Below are 25,478 nucleotides of genomic sequence, written 5' to 3'. Positions count from 1 at the left end.
TAGATGCCGATAAATTATTGAGTAGCAATTAAACAGTGAGTGCCTTTTGGGCTGTCTGAAATTTCTCCTAGTTTTCAGTCTGATGTCCACAGTGCTACATGTTGGAAAGCACAGGAAATTTTGCATGAATTTGATCACTCACATAGGCAGTTATACTTTGAAAACAGTATTTTTCACAAGAATTACCAATGAAATAATGTTTTAGGACACAATTGAATTTGAAATAGGTAATGTTTTGAATAGATTTTTGAGTTTTATTGAAATCTTACATGAACAAGAAATTGGAAATACAATCACATCAAGGAACAAATTGCCACGGCTTTGACGTTTTAAGCCAAACAAATTTTGTAGGGCAGATTTTCAAAAAGGTGTGAAGTTATAACAATTTAAAAACACAGTTATCCTACTTCTAGGAATGCAAAACATACAATCATGTTATTTTCAATACAAGAAAACTTAATTTGTTGTAATTTCTTAAAACTACTAAGACAAAGCACTAGCTTTTACTTTTATGTACAGCATACTCCTATGTAGTCTATCCCAAATCCAAAAAAAAAAAGAAGGAAAAAAAAAAAAAAAAAAAAAGAAGAAACTGTCCAAAACCAGAGGTTCTGCAAAATCATGATTGAACAGTGTGCCATTCCTGCTTTTCAACTGCTAAAATGAAGCCTAAAATGATAAAAGCACTGAAACCCCATATGGAGTTCAGGAATTCTGCAAGCCCAGTAATGTCCAAGTGCGTTTATGAAAAAAAAAGAAAACTAAGAGACTCGAGTATATACACAATAGAGTGATTCTTCAGCCCAATACAAATGGCAGCCAATCGCTACTGAAGGATGAAACATTAAGCCAATTTTTTTTTCTCTCTTTTTTTTGTTTGTTTGAAAGATGTAGAGCTATAGCCAATTCTATGTTTCCAATATTCTCAAATCCCTCCTCACTTGTCTACTTCCACTGTTGCCCATAAGTATCCTGATAAAATTCCTGGTTGTCATTATTGTAACCATAGTTACCGGCATAGTCACCACCTTGCTGGAGCGGCTGCTGAGCGATGGGTTGGGAGCCCCAATTCTGCTGGTTGTTGGTCTGCCGGCGCTTGGAATCGGGTTGGTTGTACCCATCTGCCTTTCTCTTGCCTCCTACGTTGCCCCCACGGTTGCCCCTGGCTCCACGAGCACCACGTCCTCTCTGCTGCTGCGAAGGGCCCCCTCTCCCCCCCCTGGCTCCTCTCGGCGGTCCCATGGGTGCCCCCCTCTGTGAGTAGCCAGCTCTACCTCTTGGTGGTGGTGCTCCCCGCCCCCTAGGTGGTGGAGGGGCACCTCTCCCACCCCTTCCTCCTCCTCCTCTTCCTCTTATAGCATAGCCATCATCATAGCCGTAATAGGGATCTTCGTAGCCACCACGGTAGTCATGATAGTCATAGCCATAGTAATCATCGTAATAATCTTCATAGCCATAGTAATCTGGGGGATAGCCATATCCACCTCTTCCTCCACGGCCTCGGCCTCTCATAGGAGGTGGCATGCGAGGTGGAGGGTAGTAATAATAGTCTTCATACCTAGTAAGGGAAAAGAAACACAGAATTATCCATCTCTGAAAGCAAGCCAGAATGTAGTGTGCTGTCGCCCTGATTTTTCAGCCTTCTGATAGTTTACGTTTCTGTACTGGAGTTTCTCACAAATTGTAAAATAAACCAAGAGTGATGATTTGTAAATATACATTCCATTCCAGGAGGAAGGACAAATTGATGGACTTCTGGTTTGACCAGTGGGGTCAGAAAGGTGCCAACCTCATCTCCAAATCGCTGGTCAAAATCCAAACTCTATTTAAACCCTAAACCCAAAAATAAACTTCCTTTTTTCTTGTTTTACAGCCCAACGAGTGAATGTGGTTTTCGTGTCCTCTGGTGACAGTGTACATTTGCTCTTATTTGATGTTATTTTACACCACAACGACACAGACTCCAAGATTCAGAAGGCTGAAAATGACTCTAATTTTTGGGATGTGTCTCCCTTTTATACTATTTCACACAGACCAATTTGATTGGTGAAACAAAGGCAAACCTCTTCAATCATATTGGTCAGCGCAGAGGGACAGCAAGGAGAAGTCCCTCCTGGGGAAAGGAATGAATAACAAAGGTACAGTTACAAAAACGTTTCTCCTGTTTACAGGAAATTCCCTGGGAAAAGAATTTCAGAATAAACCAAAACATTTCAGGCATTGAAAACAGGGCTACACTTATTGATTAACAATAAGCAACATGGAGAAAAGTTAAACCAAGTCATTCAAGTTCTTCTAAGCCAGCCCCTGTGTGACAGCAGCATTACCACGGTGCGAGGTGACACTCACGCAGTGCTCCGGGAGGCCTGTCTGGCAGCCTGACGTTCTTTCCTTTTCTTATCCGGTGGCTTTGCTAATACTATTTCAATTTCTTCCCCTTCTATCTCTTTCCCATTCATTTCATTCATAGCCTGTACAAAAATTAAAAGAAAAATAACTAAATTTTTTTTTTCCCGTTCAAAAGGGGAACTAAAACTTACTGTAAGAAACCAGACAGTTTGGGCTGCTCCAGGCTGAGCTGTGCCATGTACTTTGCTTTTGTGCTACATAAACAGAATGTTACACATCACTTTTCCAAGTCCCACTTTATTCACCAGTTACAGGGAAGCAGTATTTTTTAAAAAAATATGCTCTTTATATCATAAGATTAAAAAAGAGGATTAAAACATATTAAGAATTATTTTTATAAAGTCAGACATAACGTCATCAGTTTTTATGTTCCTGTATCTCCTAGGAACCTTTCAGAAATACTCAAGTTTTCACTACTCACACTGACATAAACATTCACTGCACTTATAAGCCTGGAAGAACATGTGCATACCAAGACAAAGAACTGTTACTTCTGGAGTTCCCAGGCAGCTGAATGTGAGAAAAGTGACTGAGAAAATCAAGTAGTTCTGAGGACACAATACTTGAGGAGAAAAAACCGAAAGAGATTACTGAAACTCGGTCATCTCATCAAGCAAGCCCTGAATCCTCCAGAAAATTAATGTGCATTTTTTACTATCAAATGCACCCACAAAGAGAACTTAATACACAAAATATAATTAGGACTAGAACCCCCAATTCCTCACCTGGAGTTACCTGCTTTGCATTTAACTTTTTTGGGTATTAATATCTGCATTAATGAAGGCCTTATGTGTCTGTACAGCTACAAGCCTCAAAAACAATTTATTTCCAAGAAGGTGTGAAAAATCAGTAGACACCAGAATCAATGAGCCAGTTCTATGCATTTCACACATAAATACCATAACAATCTTACTGAAAGCCAAAACATGCCCATACACAAAAATATCTCACAAAGTTCATAAGCCAATTTAGTGGCCATGAAGCAGCCACATGGGCCAGATGTGGTAGTTTCCAGCTGGAGATGAGGATTAGTGATGCAGGATGAGGATTAGAGATTAGTTGATCTGTCTTTTTCTCAACTGCTACAAGTTTCTAGTTGCTGAAACCCATCAGAGCATTTAACAAGTAATTATACTGGAGAAGGGCTGGAGAGTGTTTACAGACATGCTACAGAAATCCACACCCAGAGGTTCTGCTGACTTACCCCTTGTTTCAACAATTTCTTGTCCTCCCTTGGACATGGGGTAAACCTACCCAAACCAACCTCAACCTCGTTAAATATGAGTGATATTCATCCTAAAGCCACACTCAAAGAGTATTCTGAAACCTAATCTTGTGTGTAGTAAAAACCTAAGCAATTAAATGGCTATAAAATCATTAATAAGAAAATAGAGGACAGAGCCTTTGAACTTTCCATGTAGCCACACACAATACATCTGCTTCAGGACTCCCAAATGCAAAATACACTTCCTATTCTCCTTCTTCCCCCCATGAATCATGGATTTAACAAACAGATGGAATAATTTCTGCAGAATTCAGTACACTGAAGCACAGACAGCAAATATTAATGACCTTCTCCACAGCTCATGGACACACAGGAAGAGAACTCTGAAGCTTACAATAATGATCTTCAATATTTAACCAGTCATTGAGAAGGAGCCTCGGGTGAACACAGTTAAAACAAGTAATGCTTAAAGAGCTGCCAACACCATTTCCCTCTCCTTTACAAAGCATTTTTTAATTACCTCCCACTTTCTATTTGATACTTTTGTCACTCCAAAACTACACACAGCCCTTAAATATGGGTCTTTGAGAGACAACTGATACCTTCTGCCAGTGTTTCCTCAGAAAAATTGTCTAGGTTGATCTTTTTTTTAATCCTCTTCTCTAGACTCTCCTGCATTGCTCTACCACTCTTTTCCAGTCTACTTGTTAACTTGCTACAGTTTTGTTCTTTCAAGTTTCACATCCTCCTAGCTACTGAAATCACAGGAACAAAATTATTAGCATTAAAATTCTCACAATGGGAACCTTATTAAATGGGCTCTATGGTTTGTGGTATTGAGGTATTTAGTGTAAAGAAGTTTCTTAAAACCATTCATACAAAATAAAGTACTCTCATCAACTCACCTAGGAAAGAATAATCAACTTACCTTCACTGCTGCACCTCTGTCCTCAAAATGAACAAATGCATAATCCTTCAACTTCTTTACTCTTTCCAGCTTTCCAAATTCAGAAAAGGATTTCTCAAGAATTTCTTCTGTCACAGTAGTGGCCAAGTTTCTTACAAATAAAACTTTTACCTGGTGAAGAAATGAGAACAAAGCTGTAATCTTGAAAAGTCAGACCTCAAAAGAAACTACCAACTAGGAAGATATTATTCTCTTTTTTGTTGCATTAAGAAATTTGGGTAACTTTACTAATCCTGTAACTGTTTAAAAAAAATAAGAGGAGTGCCTTGTAGTTACCTGCATGAAGTTTCTACAACTTCTTTCTTTCCACAGTTCCCTTCCATAACCAGAAGAATATCCAACTTTGATTTTGTGCTTCTGGGATGCTACAAATCCCAGCAAAATTGTAGTAACAGACCTCAAGGACAGTGAAGAGTTACCCAAAAACACTGGGATAAAGTGCATCATTCACTGAACTTCACTTTCATCTCACTCTGGAAAATAGTTTTATGCAATACCTACCTGGCATTGATCACAGCTAAAGCAGAAAATGACACATCAATCCAGCAGGATAACCCTGCACAGGACTAGTTTAGATGTTAACAACAGTTAGTAATAACAGTTTCCAACATCTTTGAATGGCATCTACAGTGTTTAGACCACACTTTTTCCTTACTGTGAAAATGCTTCTAATTGCCTTTTGTGTCTCAAAACTAGCCTTTTGCTCAGCTGGAACACATCTTTATCACTATGGCATAGAGAAATTCCTCCTAAAGCACAAGAGCATCCAGTGAAGCCTTTACTGACCTTTGCCATGACTTCTGGATCAGGTTCCTCTACTGGATCAGCCCATTCCACCGTAACAACATTTCCCCAGACTTTTACTTTCCCGCTCATCAGGCGTCGGCGAGCTTGTGCTGCTGACTTGTGATCCTCGTATTCCAAGAAGCAGAAGCCTCGATTCTTCTTTTTATCATCAGGTTGATGATACAAAATTACATCCACCAAACCCTCTGAAAAACAGATCTTTAGTACTGAGCTTCAAATGGAATGAAAAAAGTCTAGAGTCTACACTAAAATGCCTTGTGTTTTGTAGTGAATTTGAATTTTACACCTGAAAGGGAGTGGGAGAACAAGAAAAGTGAAACAAATAGCAGATATCCATCCAATTTACCCAGAAACACATCACCTAGCAAGTGAAATTCTACAGAACAAACTTACCTCACAATTAGGCTCTGCAAAAAAACAACTCACAGAGTTTAAGTTTTCTATACTTTTAAAATCATTTTTACATCTTTGAAAGGCAGCCAGCACTAACACATGATCTCTACCCTGCCTCCTGCAGGGAGGAACCTAGAAGGAACATCTTCCACATCTCTCCAAAAAGAGAGAATTAAATGAATATTCACCTTCTGTTTTCACCACTTCCCTGAAGTACTTATAAATAGCAATCCTAAAAAAGAAGCAGGAGGTTAAAGCTTTCCTGCAGGAACAAGAGCAAGTGACTCAATCTCTTATCTAAGGCAGAAACACCCTTTCAGTGATGAGCTGACTTCTCTTCTTCCTACTTGCTGCACATACTGGAGAATGCTGAAAAACTGGGACAAAAATTCGTCTGTTATTAACTATTTCTCTAATAGTATTCCCTCTAAACCAATTCAGTATTCCCTCCTCCCCCTCACTGCTCAGGAATACATTTATTTCAGGCTCTCCAAAAAAACTTCTCCATGTTGACAGCAGAACTTCCTGTAGATCCAGTAAGAAATACAGAGCCTTCAACAAAAAGTTAAAACAGGTAACAGAACTGGGACCTTCATTTTTTTTGAGTTCATTTGAGCTGTTTCCATCTCTAATTGTAAAGTTACATCATCATTCATTTAACAATCACTAAAACAAACACCAGTTCCTTTATACTCCACCTTAAGATATAGTACATACATAAAATTTCTGACAAAATCAAACTTGGAATCGAACTTGAAAATAGTTTAAATGATACATAAACATTTGTCAAACAACTAGACCTACAAAACAGAGACTAAATGGTATTGTGGGACTCATGAAGTCTTACCTGTGACTTTACCAAACTCTTCCAATATGTTTTCCTTAGTTTTGTTCTTTGGAATTGACCCAACAAATAACCTGTTATTTGCCACGGAGATGCATACTCCAAGGTGCTTTCCAGGACGGATTTCATAGTTGTCACACTGAAAAAACAAAGCCACTGATTTGCTTTATCAATATAATACAATACTATGCATAAAAATATCATACAATCAGGTATTTTCTTCATCATCTACTACTTTTATACATAGCATATTGAATTGGCATTGCAAGAGAATTCCTAGAACAGCTGGTTTTGTGTTGGCATTCACTTGGAAGTACAATGCCAAGCTTAGGATTTCCACAAACTTCAGAAATCCTGTTAAATGGAAAGCTACAAAAAACAAAACAAAACAAAAAAAGCAGTAACAGGAACAACATGGGACATTTACAAATTGCATGGCATAAATTTATTCACCTACTGTTTATCTCAGACTTGAAAGATCTTTCTAGCAACTGGTTACTGCTTCCTCTGCTGTCAGTCAACTGCTGCTGCTATTATCAGTAAGCAAATACATGGCATTAAAGATACTGGGAGTTCTTCCTCTTTCCTTGGATAGCTTTGAACACTGAGGGATTGCCAAGACAATCAACAGTCTAAATCAGTCTGTGACCGGGTTTTTACCCCACCCCTAATAGCAGGAATTGTTTTGACTTTGTACATGATAGGATTAAAAAATTTACTGTCAGAATCTAAACTTCCATTAAAAAAAAAATCTTAGGAGATACACCCCAGTCTGCCTAATTCTGTTTCTTCCTCCCAGGCAGAGTCAAGGCCCAGTCAGAGTGTGTCCCTTTGACCTCCTATTGCTTCTTTCCCAAATTGCCCAGGTGCATTCATGTCAGCTTCCAGGCAGTGAGCAGACTGAAAGAACAAAAGACCACTGGAAACAACCAGAGGAACTAACTCAGAGAACTCCTCCATGGCAGCAGCAGCTAAACAAGGCATCTCCAAGTAACTCAAAAAAGGATGATGAAATTTAAAACACACTGAAGCTTAAAAAATGTGTTTTCTAGCTGGAATCAAGTAGGCTCCTAACAATCACCTAAGTACTCTGATCAGCCACAGTAAGGCACAGCAGATAATAGTTTTTTAAGTATCTGTATTTACTAATGAAATGAGGAGGCAATTCTTAAGAAAATAAAATTTTGAGTCTGTCAATGGATGCTTTAAAGACTTCATTAATTAAGAAATTACCAACATGATTGCTGTTTACTTTGTATTGAGCTGTCTGGAAGTAAGTTAACTCACCAGTTTGACTGCTTCTTGCGCTGCATCTTTACTACAAAAGGTAATGAAAGCGTAACCTCTGTTCTGACCAGAAAGAGGATCCATCATGAGACGCAGATCCCAAATTGGACCAGCCTTCTCAAAGAGTGGTACCAACTCATCTTCATAAAGGTCTCGGGGGATTTTACCAACAAAAACCTAAAAAGGAAGAGGACACTTGAAACAAAGCAGCTTTTTCAGAAATACAAATGTCTTTTTAACACTTGGAAATTCCTGGGAAAGAAAGAACAATGCAGATGAACCAGCAGAGGAGAAACATTGCAGTCACCAGGGCAGCCTTTACAGCACCTGATGTAATTGTATGTCCCAAGTGTTCTAATCCTCCTGCCATCTGCACGAGGTTTTACACACAGAAAACTTGAGTTTGTTATTTATGTTGAAGAGGCTCTGTGAATTTTCCCTGCTGAAGAGATAAATGGTTCTTACCTGGTTTTAATTTTGGCAGTTAAAAACTAAGACCTTACAAACTATCTAGTTGGGTATCATATGTTAAAGCAGGCCAAGCACTTCCTTGCTCTTGCAGTATTTTCAAATCCTCTCTGTAAATTAATCTTCCTTGGAAAGCTACAGAGATGGAAAAATAATTTAATAATAATAATTTCCATTTAATTGCTTGATGCATGGTTTCCACTTCTAATATATACTGTAGTATTGTTTCTCATCTGCATTTGTTTCAGCTTCTTTGAAACTCTTCCAACTATCTTGTAACTTTAAAAAGAACAGCAGATCTAACACAGAGGAATAAAAGGCAGAGAAACAAAAGACAGTAGAAATTTAAAGCAGAAGAAAGGAGCAGTGCACAAGCCCCTCACGATAAGCAGTTATCAGTGTGTGCAAATGCAAAGGGCAAAGTGAGTGTAATGAGAGAAGGAAACACCCAAATAACTGTTTTTATTCTTGTCAATATACACCCCAAATACCAAGTATCAACATCATGTAACCTCACAGTGGAGCAGCAAGTCCTTCAGTAAAAGGAACACTCAACATTATATTACAAACCCTATCGCCATTGTTTTCTTCTTTAAAACCTTCTGCACAGCTCTAATTTTGTCTTTATTACAGAATCACATTCCAAAAAAGTCCAACTGCTCTTAAAGCTCACCCACTTTCAAAAAAAAAAATACATGGGACTGCTTCACCCACCTAATCCTTTCAGCCAAGTGTTCATTGTGCCAGTCTGTCAATGTTCAACATGCTGACCACCCAAACACAGTTTATTAATACTTCAGCTTTATTGCATAATGTAGCTTTAGCTCTCAAGATGTTCACCTACATCTTGAGAGCTAAAGCTACAGTTAACATGCAATAAATTCCACTTTATCTTTTAAAAATTAGTTGGTGTACAGAGATTTACAGTAGAAAGACCTGATGCATCTTAGAGGGAAGGAAGTCTACCTAGTACACATCCAAAGGAATACTTCCTAAATTTTTTTTTATCCCTAACATTGGAAAAGGAGCATATACACTATTGTATAACCAGAAGTGTCAGAAATAAATGAGAAGTGGTTCTCAAAAGCTTAAGAAAAAAAAAGGAAACAAAAAAACCACAAAAACCAAAACCCCACCTACCTCATTGTGGCAGAAAATGCCCACAATGATCTCATCATTTATGTGCAAACATGCTCTGCCTACCACCAGATCTTAGGATCCTGTTTCAATTGATCAGAGCTTAAAAACAGGAGCTGAAGTCTACATTTCACAGAAAATACACCAGTTTCAGCAACATGTTCAGTATCTCAGGCTGTCAAACCATGTCTAAGTCAGTAATCAGCCTTTAAACCCCACAATATGCCAGCAATACATTTATTTGGTAGAGGTATCACTTCTAGAACTAGCTGGCTGGGGTTTGCTATAGATTTTAATGCTGATTCAAGGCAGAAGTATTTCTGTTAAGGGAGTTTCTATGAGTTACTTGTTCTAGCTTCAGGAAACTTAAAAATATAAAAACATATTCTTCATAGAATGAAAGTGCAGCTAAATTTGTGGCTTTGCTGTGAGCTCCTAAAGAGCCAAACCACCAGTGGGCAATATACTTAAAGGCAGTAATCAAGGGCTTTCAGTCATGAGAAGAGTTCAATGTGGGAAGGGACCTAAAATGATCAGCCAGTCCAATGGCCTGTCCACTTCAGGGCTGACCAAAAGGTAAATCATGTTATTAAAGGCACTGTTCAAATGCTCCTAAACCCTGCCCTAAACCCTGGGGCACCCACCATCTCTCTAGGATGTTCAATGTCTCACCACCCTCTCAGTAAAGAGATGCTTCTTTATGTCAGTGAGACATGGTGCAATTAAATAACACTTTATGCATCACATAACCACCCTGGCAACATCACTAAGTTGATAAACAGTTTCTAAGTCACCTTTCTAAATACAAAATTAAGAAAAAAAAAAAAATAAAAACCAAAACCCTGAAGCTACGTGGGCTCTTTTCAGTGTAGTAGTTGTGTTAGTTTCATTATTGGTCCATACAACCATCAAGGATTTTTTCATATAGATTGAAACAAAAGCAAATAAAAAATTCCTTAATTATTACTAATCTCAGCTATCTTCAAAACTTTTATGGGAGTACCTTCATACAGCACCCAAGTCTTTTTCATTTTTAGCACATTACATGAAACCAAACTAGTGTTGCTTAAATTCAATTTCTTGTAAACAGCCTCAAATATGTGGAAGTGACATGTTTATCTACTCATGCACCCACAGTCACTTTTCAAGGATGGACTATAAACTTCAGGGTGAAACATGAAATCTGATGATTTAATTTTAAGAAATTTTGCATAGCCTTACTTAGTATATTCCACCTCTTTTTTTGTCCACTTTAACCTATCCTCCTGTCTTTTGCTGAATGAGGAGTAAGAAAGACTGATTAAGACACATAGAAGAATATTTTCCTCTACAATACCTTAAACTTGTAATACAGTTTATTTTCAAGTATTTCCTGTTTATGAATTTATATAAGTACACAAAGCAATGATCAGATTAGTCTGTATGTACCAACCTCTGTCCCAATGCCAGGCTGAACACCAGAATATACAGTATCTGGAGGAGGACCCCCATATTTCCTCTGTCCTGTAGTTACATCCAAAGTGTAACCAGTCCGCTCTAGCAAAGCCTGGGGAAAATAATAATAAAAAAAAAAGGTCAGACTAATTACAGGAGAGAGGGCAGTGGGTTAAAATATACAGAAGAAAAAAAAATCCCATTCCAAGATAAGCAATTCTTTATCTGCTCTTTGCCACACTTGATAAGGTATATATGAAGAGATAGAACCTACAAAACCCTGTTGTTTAGTGGGTTTAAAAAGCTATCATAACCAGCAACATTTGTTTTATATTACAAGGTTGCTGGGAAGAACTTGTTTGTCTTCTCCCTTATTTTCCATTTTATGTGTAGCACCCCAAGAAGTGCAGAACACCAGACAATTCTTAAATAGATATCAATGTTCTTATAGAGCTTAAATTTGGGCAACTGTGTGATCAGAAAGAGCTGCACTTTCAAAAACCTCTCTCTAAGAACCTCTATTATCCATTCATTTCTTCAAAGCCAAGAGTGAATACACTTATCCAGGTGGTATTGATGTTTTTTAAGTTCAAATTCAGGCTGTGTACAAATAATATATCAGCTAGTAGGGAATAAATAGTAACTCTAAGTGTTACCTTAATCTTTGCTTCATCTGGTCCCTTCGTTGATTCCTGTACTTTGCTGCCTTGTTTCTCTCTTTGCCTGTAGGTCTTCATAACTCCACATAAAAATGCACTTTTGTTCTGTAGATACAATTTACAAAATAATTCAATTGTGTGTATGACAAGCCCTGGGAATCCACTGAATCTTACACTCCATACCATGAAGTCACTACTTCAATGTCAATGCAATAAATCAAATGTCAAAAGAACCCTTCAGGAAAATAAAACAATTAATTGAACAAATCTGTCAGATTGAAAAAGCCATCAGATTCCAAACAGCATTTTAACCTATTTTCTCAATTGTACACATACTTTTATTATCTGGGAACTTTCGTGCTCAAATACCTACACATTTAATGCAATTATTAACAAACTTGTTATTTGGGGTTGAAATATAATCCAGCAGCATCAGTGAATAAGTTACAAGTCTCCTGCCAGCAGTGCCAGAACACTATTTATACTTGTGCTCACACTCCTGGGGCTCCCACCTTACCTGTACATGCGACAGGTCACTTTCTTTAAATTGCTGTAATACAGAGAGGGCTCCTTCTTCATTAAATTCCCTAAGAGCATCAATTGCTCTTTCATCAAGATCGACATAAGCTACCAACCCTAAAAGTTAAAGATAAAGAAGTTACAGATTTCCATTGAATTCCATACAAACTAAGAACTATGCAGTTTGCTTTTAAAGCAAAAAAAAAAAAAAAAAAAAAGTTACATTTCATAGCAACAGAATTAAGACATTTAATTATATATTCCTACACAAGTATATGAAAGAATATGAGTACAATGAAAAAGTTAAATTAAAATGTATATACCTAAACACTAACTGACATGCAAGATTATATCCCATGTGTAAGAGTTTTCTAGCATTCAGGAATGCAATCTGATGCAGAAAAGCAGTATTACACACCAGGGTCTGAAACAATGATTCTCTGGCTCACTTTTAATAATTTGAATTTTGTTTGTTTATCCCTCATTTTAAATTCCACACTTCCTTCTCTTGAGTTGAGCTGTTCTAGAGTAAACTGAGAGGTGAACATTACAAGTATCCTATTGTATGGGAAAAAGGAACTACCCAACTGATGATCAAATACCTAGGAAGATGTAACCCACAAAATATTAGGAAGCAAAAATTATTTGTTCACTCTTTCCTCCAGCTTCAAAAAAGCAGGAGTCAGTGGACTTCATGTGTATCTTAAACAGTGTTTGGGGTTTTTTTTACACTCATTTTGTTGCTCTATGCAGTTTTAAGAGCTAAAATTCAAAAAGGTATTGTTTTGAGCCCAAAAAAGCTAATGTTAATTTTACAGGTACAGACTCCCCGAAGAAACACTGGACCAGTTCTGAAGCATTTTCTTTTCAAGGATCTTTACAAGGTTTTGTTTTTTTGTTTTTTTTTTTTTTTTTCCCTTTTGTAGTGCACTTCCATCAGTTGTGGAGTCAGACATATAGACTGAGATTTACGTTTTTAAAATCATACATCCAAATTTAGGACAAATACCAAAAACTCCACACACTTAGCAACAGCTTGATCTCCAAAACACACAGATTATTTCACTGCTACTTGATTTGGAAAATGCACAGTAGTGCCAAGCCCAAGGACTACATTTCAGAAGTGATCCTGCATATTGGAAGGCACCTGTATCTTTTATAGAAGATTTCAGCAGATAAAAAAAAAATCACTAAATTCAACCCCAAATTTGGCTCAAGTGTCAAAAGTAGTTTGCTTCACTAACAAACCCCTCCACAATGCAAACATCTTCAGTGGCATTAATGAAGTGTAAATAAATGTTTTCAGGTTACTCATGCAGTGGAATTATACTTGGTAGTCAAGTTCTGGGCTGAAAAGCTTTTAAAACTCCTGAAGAATTCCTCACAACACAACCTAACTGCAACACATGTTAGAACCCCACGAGTTCCTCTCCTCAGTTATTTCTTTACACCTTCTCTCAGACCATCAAGTGCTCGTCATGGTGACCCACAGTTGGAAAGTGCATCTCTGTAGCCAATAAAAGCTGGTAAAGGCTTGAAGAAAGCTCACTGTGAATGACTTCCAAAAGACATCACCCACAGGAGCCAGTTTCACAGTGAGGATTGATAAGGTATTGGTTTTGAACTGTCTTCACTTGGATCAATGTAATTTTTAACTCTTTTCAACAAAAACTGTCATCTTGCCACCCAGGCATTCAAGATAAACACATAGAGCAGTTCTACTGCTTCACAGAACACACTCTATAAAGGAAAAGAAAGCCTCTGTCTATGAGATAAAATAGGGTGGTTATAAAAACAAAATAGGAAAACCTCTGTATATAAAGAAACCTCTTTAGAAGTTGCAGAGACCACTTGCTACCAGCAAGGTATTACTCGAGTTGCTAGATAGCTTAGTCCTCAACTTTGTTAGTGTCAGGCTGAACATTTCAGTGTAAAAACCAACATGGATTAAACTGTCCACTCAGAACTAGAGAGAACAAAAAATCCACAGGCAGACTCAATTCAAATGTAGTCCCCAGGCAAGACAAGCTAGTTGCTTCCCTCACTAAGTCACCTATCCAGCCTTTGAGTGTTTTAAAATCACTGTGACAGTGACAGTAGAAACGTAAAAGCAAAATGATGATTCAGACTGAAGGAAAAAAAATAAAAATGTACAGTTTAGTATGTGGAAACATACATCTTCATTTGATGTCTAAGAAACTAGTGCTCTGTGCCCTAAAGCAACTAAGATATCACATATAACTCCAAGGATGTGGCAAGTAATTAGTCAATGTCAAACCCAATTTGCCTTTAGGGAAATCAAAGTAGCAAAACATTCAGAGCTACACAGATCAAAAAAAAAAAAAAAAAAAAAAAAACAACGAATTTTTAACTCTTAATCTATAAAAATTTGAAAATGGTATGCCCTCACTTTCATAACCAATCAGAAACAAGAAATGCATATTATACCTGTCTGAAATATTTCATCAAGTCTCTCTGCCACCTTCTGTGGGAGGCCTGCCTCTATCAGTGTCTTGTAGTGTTCTGTGTGAGTTACACTGGAAGTATCCATTGGTTCTTCCTCTTCTTTTAACTGTACCGCATTACCATTCACCTGATTAGCCATTTTATTATGCTGCTGGAAAAAATTCAGGAGCTATATTACAATAAGCCAGAAATAACTAGTTTGTAGGACAATGCATGATTTATCTAAACTAATTTGTATACATGCTGCAAAATCACCTGTATCAAGTTTTATTTAATACTTTTTTTTTTTTGGATGCAGCTGATCTAAGTTTCAAAAGAAAGTACAACCCTTAATACTGTGGAAAATGTACATGGAAGAATTGACATAACTTTAAAAAAAAATGTACTTCATGTACATAACAATGTCTAAACTCCATCTACTGATTGTCATTAGCAGCTAGAATTGATGGGGACACAATAACATCCTTCAGCAAAGACTCAGAAGATCTAGAGCTATTTCCATTTCCCCATTCCTCTACTTTTCAAACAATCGTTTCAAATGTAGTGAACACATCACCCTGCGGAGTAGCTTAAGGTATAAAAAAATGTTAATACTTGTTTCTTGTCAATACTTATTTCCACTTGCTTGGCTTGTTGCCATGTCTTCCTTCAAAGCCAACATGCTGCACAAGGCTATAGGCACACGCTCGCTCACGACGCTGGCAGAGCTCAAGGACAGAAAGAGAAAAATGGCACTTTGATGGACATTGTCATTTGAAGCTGTAACGCAACAGTTTCCATGCTTTCGGTTTCCCTCAAATAGGAGCTGCACAAAGCACAGCTACTATTTCAGTACTATGTACCTTATTGGTTTAAAAGGAAGGCATGACTGCAGCATCTTCAGTTCTTTAGATTAATAAAAGCACTTGCTTTCAGAATTAACAAACTGATTTAAAAATGCACAACTATCTTCTCAGACAATTCCAGTGGGCTTTGCCCAATTCATTAAAGACTGTTTCAATTTCCCAATTAGTCAGCCAGCTGATATTCAGTGCTTTCAAATAAAAAGGCTGACAAGAGACAATTCGACTACCCGGCGGAGAACATAAGGATGATCAGCTGTTAGGTTCAGAAATTAAAAAAAGCCTCAGGCTTTAAATGATAGGGCAGAAGTTGATGAGCAGCAGTGAAATGATAACCAGGTAGACAATGCAGCATGGTTGGAGCAATGCAATTTTTAAGTACTGGAATACAGGTATGAAGATGATTCACGAACACATTTTTTAAAAAATGCTGAGGCCTCGAGCTATTTACTACACTGCAAAACAAGTCTCCAAGCATAAGCACAACTCTGACAGTCCCTTGAACACCCAACCCTTCCAGACTACAGCTCATGAACTGCTTGGAAGATATCCTAGGAAGATTTGCAAGCTAGAGCAAGGGAAGGAAAAAAACCAAATCATTTTTCTTCAGACAATAAAGATTTTACTAAAGCTGTCTTATCTTGAAGGGCAATTTTAGAGACATGTAAAGCAGCCTCACACTGTTGCTGTCAGATGCCACTTCTTTAAGCCATTAATGTGGAAAAGAAAGGAAGTTTTCCATAGCTACATGGCATATATATATATAAACACACACATTCTGTTACTCGACAAAGAGAAACTGCTTTCTAAGCTAAATAAACCAGTTCAGTTTACTTAAAAGCAACTAGAGCCTAATTACAGAAGAAAAACAAATGATACCTGATGCTACAATAATGCTTAACTTATCCTCAGAGGTATTAACTATCAAAACACCACTGAACATCAATTTTCTGTAGGTTATGAACATCACAGAAGGCAAAACTCAGCTACATTGTCTGCTTGCTAGACAGCCTGGGCAAGATCTCAAATTTGAAACAGTGCAGGGCAGAGGGGGTTTAATCACACCAAAAATGCTTTGGGTACAGTACCATTCTCAACCCTTCTTCTCAAAAACTCACAAGCTGAGACACACAAAAAAGATATAAAGAGGAGGGCGTTTTTGTGTTCACCTTTCTACTGCCTTATAAAATAATTTAATTACACATACACTGTCTTGTCTGTATACAGGAAAAAAAATAAAACAACCAAAGCCAAACCACAATGAACTGAAAGGCTACAGCAACAAATAAATAGAGAAAATTTACTTGAAGCAATTACTAGTTATTTTCTGGACTACAAGGGCTTACTTATGTTTTTTTGTTAACCCAGAACAGCTTCCAAGTGTCACATACCCAGAAATTCATTAATTTTTCAGTGTTGCCTATAAGTGAACAAAAAGTGGATGAGCTGTGCTGTGCCCAGGTAGAAACATCTCCTCTGGAATTCAGTGACTCAAACTTCTGACAGGCAAGATCCACAAGATTGATAAGATATCAGCCTTCACTACAACCACACACCAGTGTGGGGAGCAATATCTAACCCTAAGAATGAGATTACTACACAACAGCATCACAGCTCAAAGGCTTTTTACAGTAGGTGTTTAAGCAATTTAAATTCATACTCAGTTTTGTATGTATTGTTTGTTTTTGCTTAAGAGTTAATATCTTCATAAAGGACTAAAATCAAATGCAATGCATGTTCAGTTTGACTGTTTAAATTTTAGTTATTTCCTGTCACAGGAACTTAATTTAAAAGGTTTTCCAAAAGAAATGTACTGTAGAAAATTCTGAAGTGACACAGCTGCCAAAGTATTCAGGTATCAAGAGCATCCAGAAGACATGAATTTCTTCTCACAGATGTAGCAATAGATCCCCTAATGGCTTGGCAAGCTTGCCCTGAAATCTGAGATTAAATTGACTTTTCTTTCACCATCACCAACAAGCAAAATTGTACTGAATCTTCCCTCTGAGTTCAGCAGAGATTTTAGAGTGACAGTCATAGCTGAAAAACTCTGTTTAGTTCTCCCACTAGGTAACATCAGTTAGTTGTAGCTACCGAGAAAAATATTTTAAACTGAATTTTGTCTAGTAAGCAAAACACGCAATGATTACTTTTAACGTTTTTATTCTCCTCTAAAAAATATGAAAAGCACGTTAAAGAGGAGTGTTATCTCTGTTTGCACGCTCAGTGTGACTCAGCCTGTGACAGACCAGGCCGTGCAGAGGAGCACCCACATAAACTCTGGTTTTCATCTGTATTAAACAAGATATTAAAATATCTATAAAAGAGGATGACTGGTTGATTCAGGTGGATTATAAGTAAAGAATTATTTTTATAAGTACATGTGGGATATGTATTTGTTTTTAAAACAAGCAGAAATGGATGAATTTAGAACAATATACACAACAAATGAGCAGAAGTAATAAATAGATATTGGGGACAATTTAACATGGGCAAGGAGAATTCTCACTGGTGTCTAAGATGTCACCTCCCCTCACCACCTCCTAACTGCAGACCAGGAAGGGTCTTGTTTCAAGTTTCACAAACAATGCTTTTCTGAAGACTGTAAATACTTTATTATAAAAAGCATGGTTTTAGTTGTTCAATATCTTCCATCCAAAATTCCTGCACCTCGAGAGTAATTTATAAAGTTACCAGTCTCTTTTCTAAGCTCTCATATGATAAGCAGGAAGTTAAAATTAAAAGTGCTTCCAGTGTTTCATAACTCAAATAGCTCAATTAATTATTTTTCTAGAAAACAAAAAATTAACAGAGGTGTGCTCCTGACATCTTGAAAAGAAATACCTGATCCCAGCCTTACTGTGACAATCACTGGTTAAACAGCCATGATGTTACTATTCTCTTTATCTCATACCATGCCTCTAACAGAGGTTGCCACCTACAGACTAGCTAAGTATAACTCCATCCAATTAATTATAAATTCAGTCTAGTTAACTCAAAACATGCTTGGGAACAGCTTAATTGAGAAGGAACAGAAAATTCCTGGCAAAAGGACAGTATCTAAAACGACCATAATGAACTTCACAGTGATTATACACCAATAGTGGTTTTGCTGCTGAAAACTTTAAAGTTTTATGCAGAAAATGAACTTGTTTAGCTCGGTGGTACAGGAAGACAAAGTAAAGCATCCACAAAAACTCTGTACCAAAGTCATTCCACTTGCTCACTCCTTCTAACCAATGTATCATCTGTGTCAAGCAGGTAAGTTAAATATGTTAAAAATAACATCAAAGGAAGTTTGGAGGACGTTTGTTTGGTTTTGTTGGTTTAATGGACCACAAGAAAACAATGCAGTCCCTACAGTTGTGCCTCACACTCCAAGGTTCTTGTCAAGTAAGGAAGATAAACATACAAGTGGGGGGAAAATAAGAATTCACATTTAAAGACTGAACTGGGGTTTTATTAAAACCTCACTGGCTCAGAAACATTTCTGTACATGAAGGCATGTACAGAAGGGTGGGCCCTTTATTCTGTACATGAAGGCATTACAGCCATTTCCTCTGTACCTGAGCTCTTCAATCACACAAAGCACATTTTAACAGCTTAATTAAGATATGCTAAGTGTTTCTTAGCATCAATTACAAGAAACCTTACTTTGAAGTCATCACAGCCTGAAGATCTTTACAAAGCAGCCAGGATTTCTCACTACCTGTAAATCAAAATGCAAGCAGCACCTTCAACCTCTCCAGCTCAGCCTCTCTCCCTCCACAGCCCCCTAGAGAAATGTGAGAACCTCCAGTAGGATACTGAGCAAGAGAACAGCACAGCCCACAGAGAAACAAACTCTGCTTTTCAGTACCCACACAGCTATGACTGGGAGATGACTTTAACACAACCACTGATTGCACCAGCAGCTCCTGTGTTTTGCTAATCTAAACCATAAAGTCTAGCCATGCTCATCTCTCATTGGAGTTGGCTCATCTGGTTATCTAAACAACAATCCTGGTACTCCAGTTCCAAGCAATACTTTGATAAAAATGAGCTCTGCTCTGAAGAATTTGTCCTCAAAGAGTTTTGCAGATGTCTGTCTGATAAAGCAAGGGATTTTTGACTAAAATAGGGACTGGAGTGTTAGCAGGAGATTCAAGTATTATTTCAATGGTTTTCACCTAGACAGAAAATCTAAGAGGTAAGGACACATAATGCTTGTAGGAAATACAATTTCAAGGATGCAAAATTATCAAGCAGACACTGCTCATTCACAAACACTACATTTTATATATTACAAGTTACAAAAACCTTACACTGCGAGATGTAAAATTCGTTAGATTATTTTTACAAGTAAAAAAACCCAAAAAACTGTTTTAAAGTGTAACCTCAAAGGAAAAAAAAAAATAAAAGAACGAATCAAAAACCCAAAGCACCAGCTTCATGAGCATCAATGTCCTTTTGCAGCACCAAGTGACGGTGGGATCCTTTAGAGCCATAAACGTGGGAAAGGGAACCCAACACGCTGTTTCAAAAAGAGTAGTCCAGCACACCTAAGTAGCCCGTTCAAATTCTGACAGGTAACAAGGCTGCTCACACCGACTAAATAAAGCCTTAAACTCTTTCCAATAACGATGCATTTCAGCAAAACTTCTCAAGATTTAACAAAGATCTTTTGACAAAAGTTAATTTAAGAAAAACAACGTCTTAACAACAAAACTTCGGACAGTTTCTCCTTTACGCACTTGACAAGCGTTATTTCCTTAGTGGCGGTGGGAAGCGCGGAGCGGAGCGCTGCGGGTGGGTGCAGCTGTCCCTCCCGGCTCCGCCACATCAGGCGCTACCTAAGATCTAACAGCGCTCTGCGACAGCGACGCGTTTGCTACCGAGAGCCTTCTTCTGTACCCACGGGCACAATCACAACCGCCAGGGCCGGCGCGGCTTTGAGAGCCCGCAGGGCCCGAGCGGGGGGACGCGACCCGACCCACATCCCCGGGAGAGAGAGGCGCGTCCGCCGCCGCCCGTCACATGCAACCCCTGATCCGCACGGCTGGGCTGGGCCGGGCTGGGCGGAGCGGGCCGCCCCCCCGTACCCCCCACCCGCCGGCCGGGCCCGCCCCCGGCCCCTCCCCGGCGCCGCTCCCGCCTTGCCCGCGCCTTGCCCGCGGAGCGGCCCCGCCATGGCCCCCGCCCCCCTCCGCTCCGCCGCGCCAGCGCCCCCCGGGCCCGTCCCCGCCCGCGCCGGGCCTTGCCCGCAGCCCCGCGCTGCCCGTCCCTTCGCGGGGCCCACGCAGGAGGGCTCGGCGCGGCCGCGGAGCGCCCCCCTGCCCCGCGGGGCGGCCCCGGCACTCACCGGAGCGGGGCCGGCGCGGCGCAGCTCGGGCCCAAGCAGCGACGGCAAATGGCGCGCGCTCCTCCTTCTCCTCATGGACGGCGGCGCGACCCCGGCAGCACGCGGGGTTTCCCGGAACTGTTTCCAGGGACCGCTGCCTCGCCCACTCAGGAGCCCGCGCTGCCGACGGGCAGCCGGAACTGCCAATCAGACGCGAGGGGCGGGACGCGCCATTCCAGCCGGCGGCCAATGAACGCGGAGGCGGCGTTAACCAATGGCGGGGCGCCTTCCACCCGGCGCGCCGGTAGGGCCGGACCGGGGGCATTTAAAGGGGCAGCGCCGCCCGCGGCCCGAACAAAGGGAGCGCGCGGGGCCGCCCGGCTCCGCCCCCCCCGCGCGCCCGGGGCGGGGCCTGCGCTGAGGGGGAGAAACCGGGGCCCGCTCCCCGCGGTCTACCGGAACCCCGGTACAGCCCTGCCCGCCCCTGAGGCCTTTCCTGCCCCGCTCCGGTGAGCCCCCGGACCGGCTCTGCCCGCCAGGCCCGAGTGAGGAGGAGTAGCCGTGCGGGAGCTGCCGGTCAGGCTCGTCTCAGGACACTAGCGTGCGGCTGCTAATCCGTAATTAATCGGTGATTAAGTCTTTACTTGCCTGCTCACCAGATTTTCTCGGTCAGGCTCTCGATGGGCACAACAAATGGATAAATCAGGAAGAAATCGGCCCGTTGGCAGCGGTGGTGTTGTGCAGGCTTCACGTGCTTGTGGTGCTGTTGTTGCATAACGTGAGAGTCAACGTGTGCTGGGCTGGGCTGAGTCCCACAGTGCTGTGTCAAACTACACCCAAAAAACCCCCCGTGTGTTCCTGTGGACTGTGCATCTGGAGTCTGGTAAATAAAAGTAGCAGATCAGTTGCTCTAAGAGAAGATTTTTCCAGTATTCACCCCAGAATTATTCTCCTGAAGGTGGTTTGTACTTGTGTGGTACCTATGTGTGATATCCCACTGCTGGTAATGTGGGAAAAAGTGGTCTGTGATGTCCAAAGTTCCCAAAACACAAACTGGAGGCAAAGTTGTGCAGGTGCTGGAGGTGTTCAGTGTGTCTTGCTGAACCTGTCTGGTGGCAGATGTGCTGCTTTTCCTGTACAATTGGCACTGCCTCAGTGGCTTCCTGCTTGAGGTTTGGGAGTAGAGTCAGATCTTCAGTGCTGGATGTAGGTCTAGTGTGGGGTAGAGAGGGAAAAAGGGGTAATTATTCAATGCTTTGTCCCAGCCCAGTTCACTGCAGTGGTTTTTCTGGGACTTAAGAATGATGGGTGAAAGGAGCAATACAAATATTGAGAGGAATAGAGGGAGCTGAGCATCTTTAGTGGGGCTTGATAAATGTCCTGCAAAGCTTTTATATATATATATATAAATTTTTATATATATTTAAAAAATTATATATTTTATAATATGGTATCCAGATATCCTGCAAAGCTCTAATATATATATACATATTTTTTATATTATTTTTTTATAATATGGTATCCAGATGTCCTGCAAACCTCTAATATATATATATATAATATTTTTGTATTTTAAAAATATTATATTTTTTATCATATGTCATCCAGGAGTGAATTATAAAGTATAACAACATATATCCTGTCAGCTGGCAATTGAATATGATGAGGGTGATGAGCAAAATATATATTGAGGTATGTATGTTTCTGCAGTGTGATTTCCAGGATATTTCTAGCAACTACCACTGTAGATTCTGTGTGCTTTACAGTGCTTTGTTCCTTGTTCCACAGCCTCAGCCCAAAATGATCTGAACTTCGGACACCTCTAGCCAGGAACAGCCTGCAGGTGGTTGGGTCAGTGCCAGACAGAAAGCTGTGCCTGACAGGAGGCCCTAGATGCTCTGAGATGATGAAATTTCAATTTTTGCTAGAAAATCCCAGGATAAGATTACTTACAGCTCTCTGTGATTGGAGCTAAACAGGTACACAGGAGGTCTGACTTAGTCCTGGGCCAAGGCAAAACAAAAATCATTTTTGAACCAAGGAGAGGGTTCATCTGAGCTGCTGAGAGCTGGGAGGGCAAGACAGTCCTGCTGCCCCTGACCATGCAGAGGGAGAGCCTGCCTCTGGCAAAGAGTGTGCCCTGCTCTGCTCCTTCAGTGTGAATCCTGCAGGGGGAACTCAGCAAACCTGTGAGGAGACAGAGCAAAGGAAGTGAAGGGATCCAGCTTTTCCACAGCTCTGTATATTTACTCTGACATTTTCCTCTGTTCAGTGGCCACAGGTTGCTGAGGCTCAGCGTGTTCCCATCAGTGTGTCACTTCTCTTCCACACTGGACTGAAATTCCTGTGTGTTCCACATCAGTGGCAGGATGACAGAGTTGAATCTGCTGTAATTTGTAGGTGAGCTGTTAAGTTATATATGGGATAATGACATTTCTTGATGCTCTAGACTTCTTATCCTGACCAATCATCAGTGCACAATATTATGGGTAATATGTTACCAGCAAATATCTTGTTCTCTGGAGCTCTGTGTGCAGCTCTTACATGTTTGCTGACTCCCAGGCTTTCAGGGAGAGGTCTGTCTTAAAAATCTTCAAGCTTTATTTATCAGCAAGGGTCTTTCTGAGTACCCCCAGTGTTTTCCACTGCAGGGAAATGCTCAGGAAAATTCCTCCTTCAGAGGCCATGCTACTGTTATTACCCTGTGCACATATGTTTATTTTACCTCACAGCCAGTGTGTTTGATTTTTAGGAAAACACACACATGTGCTTTGTCTTGCCTCTTTCCTTTTATCTGCTCTGGAGTGGGGAGTTTGAGTGTGACAAAGAGGCCCAAAGAGACCAGATTGGGCTTTCTGGGTGCCTTGCACTACAACCAGCTTACAGTGAGATTTTGCATCTCCCTTTCCTTTCTTTTCATCTTTTTCCCCCACCCCTGAGCCAAAGATTCTTGGTAATTTCCATCACATTTGTGTAGGATGCAGCACAAACCGAGCAACTCGGGAAATAGCTTCTATTTGCTGCAGCAAAAATCACCAGCTCAGTTTTAGCTGGAAACAAACTGCACTTTTCCTGCTCCTGCAGTGGCCAGGCAGTGCTGGGCCATGATCTTTAGCACAGCACAGACAGAGGATCTGGTGTTCAGAAGGATAAGCATCTCATTGAGACACAACAGCTGCTCCAAGAAGTGAAACTCTCAATGGAGCTGTGCTGTAGGTGGCTGTGGGAAGTCAGAGTGTCATGAACAGGGTCAGTCCTACCCTGAAGAACTAGCAAATAATCAAGATGCACCAGTTCTGGCAGAGAAGAGCGAAGAATCCCTTCCTTTGTGTAGCCCTGGGCCTGTGGGACAAAGCAGGGGACAAGTCACTGCCATCAGCCATTCCAGAGCAACTGAGGAAACCCAGAACAATTAGCCCCTCTCTGGTTTGTTATCCAAGTTCAGCACTGTCCTTGCAGCCTTACCAGTTTCAAACATCAGCTTTGGGTTTTGTTTGCTGTGAACCAGAATTGCCTGGAAGCAATGACAGGAGTTTGTAGCTTCCCAAAAGACAACTAAGCCCTGTCTTCCAGGTCACAGGGGCTGAGGGGGAGTGCTGGAAAGTCTCTAGACAACTTGTGTCTTTTTAACTCCCCAGCAAACACCTGGGTCTGAGGTATAATTTTGTTTTACTCCCCAGCATTCCTGCTCTGGAATCCTGCATCAAACAATCTGTAGCTGGCATCTCTCCATCCATGGGAAGTGGTGACTGAACCCAGACAAACTGCTTGCTGCAAGTCAGGTCATTTGCTGGTGGGCAGGAAAGCTCTGTGGTGTAGCAAGGTACTGACTTGCACCCTGCAGCCCTGAGGGACTTCACAGTGTTTGTTACACCTCTCTCTGTGGCACAGAGATCACAAAGGTCCAAATCACTGCATTCTCAGTCTCACAGCAAATCTCCTTCTTTACAGGTGCTTGGGCAGAGGTGGCTGAGCTTTCATGGCATAGTGAATAGAATAAAACCCAGAGATGTGAATTTAAACCCTCATGTGTTCCCTTCTCAATAGAGTTGTCCTGATATTTATGTCAGCTCTCCACAGTCCACTGAAGCTGTTATGCCAAACTTCTCACTAGTGATTCTGCAGTTTTTGGGGAAGCCAACCCTAGCTGACAGATACAACAGGAAAAACTTTATGGAAAAGGTAAAAAATTGGATTTTTAAATAGGTAAAACACAAGCAGGTCAATAGTATATTGCTTTTCACGGCACAGTTCATCTCACCAGGTTCAGAGAGGTGGGGAAGGTACTCATATTTTGTTAATTAGCCCTGACTTAAAGGAGCAAAGCCCACAGCTAAAGCTCTGTACACAGCCTTGGCAGAAACCTCCACAGCCTCTCCTCCAGGGCTGATCCCATGGGTGACATCTTCATTGAAGAGCATTCTTTAAAGACAGCAGAGTGACAGTGGTGTCATTTACTCTGCGGGCAAGATGTGCCTGTAACATCCACCAAGTGAGGGCAGCCCAAAGGGAGCAGCTGGCTGGTGATGTGTCAGGGAACACGGGAGAAACTGGGACACCTTCAGCCCACCACTCACACCCTTATAAACCACTTTCAACATCAAAGGCATCATTTGCCTCCTGCACTTTCAGCCAGGGCAGTTCCAGGCACAGACACACCCAGTTCAATGTCGTTGCCACCCTTCACTGTCTGTATTTCAG

At 40.5% G+C, this 25,478-nt stretch overlaps 1 protein-coding gene and 1 long non-coding RNA gene across 7 annotated transcripts; one reads left to right on the top strand and one right to left on the bottom strand.

The window, feature by feature from the left end:
* Positions 1–212: 212 nt before the first annotated feature.
* On the bottom strand, positions 213–21,535 carry HNRNPR (heterogeneous nuclear ribonucleoprotein R). 4 transcript variants are annotated; one of them, XM_083879542.1, is made up of 11 exons: positions 20,799–20,883; positions 14,598–14,763; positions 12,148–12,266; positions 11,628–11,735; positions 10,970–11,083; positions 7,933–8,109; positions 6,649–6,784; positions 5,388–5,593; positions 4,563–4,712; positions 2,350–2,471; positions 213–1,558 (listed from the first exon to the last, which is right to left on the bottom strand). In XM_083879542.1, exons 1-11 carry the CDS (start codon positions 20,871–20,873, stop codon positions 946–948), a joined length of 1,986 nt encoding a protein of 661 aa, XP_083735668.1. In that variant the 5' UTR covers positions 20,874–20,883; the 3' UTR covers positions 213–945. The 4 variants fall into 4 exon arrangements, with proteins under 4 accessions (XP_083735668.1, XP_083735667.1, XP_083735669.1 ...); XM_083879541.1 differs by having other exon boundaries at positions 14,598–14,766; positions 20,799–20,880; XM_083879543.1 differs by lacking the exons at positions 14,598–14,763; positions 20,799–20,883 and adding an exon at positions 21,426–21,535.
* On the top strand, positions 21,198–24,953 carry LOC310919917. 3 transcript variants are annotated; one of them, XR_014591877.1, is made up of 6 exons: positions 21,198–21,405; positions 22,386–22,469; positions 22,566–22,628; positions 23,050–23,173; positions 24,458–24,600; positions 24,729–24,953. It is a non-coding gene; the product is annotated as an uncharacterized lncRNA (long non-coding RNA). The 3 variants fall into 3 exon arrangements; XR_014591878.1 differs by lacking the exon at positions 21,198–21,405 and adding an exon at positions 21,571–21,660; XR_014591879.1 differs by lacking the exon at positions 21,198–21,405 and adding an exon at positions 21,626–21,735.
* The last annotated feature ends 525 nt before the right edge of the window (positions 24,954–25,478 follow it).

The sequence above is a fragment of the Zosterops lateralis genome (genome assembly GCF_965231275.1).
Source record: "Zosterops lateralis genome assembly, chromosome: 28".
Taxonomy (NCBI): domain Eukaryota; kingdom Metazoa; phylum Chordata; class Aves; order Passeriformes; family Zosteropidae; genus Zosterops; species Zosterops lateralis.
Note: the sequence above shows the minus strand (reverse complement) of the source record. Positions and strands in the feature narration are given on the sequence as shown.

What these genes read in the sequence shown, in the direction of transcription:
- HNRNPR (XM_083879541.1), bottom strand. Translation starts at nt 20,873, where the DNA reads ATGAGGAGAAGGAGGAGCGCGCGCCATTTGCCGTCGCTGCTTGGGCCC. An exon ending in GCCGCGCCGGCCCCGCTCCG is followed by an intron (nt 14,767 to 20,798) that starts GTGAGTGCCGGG and finishes AATTTTTTCCAG; the next exon opens with CAGCATAATAAAATGGCTAA. An exon ending in GTGACCTGTCGCATGTACAG is followed by an intron (nt 11,736 to 12,147) that starts GTAAGGTGGGAG and finishes TTGTATCTACAG; the next exon opens with AACAAAAGTGCATTTTTATG.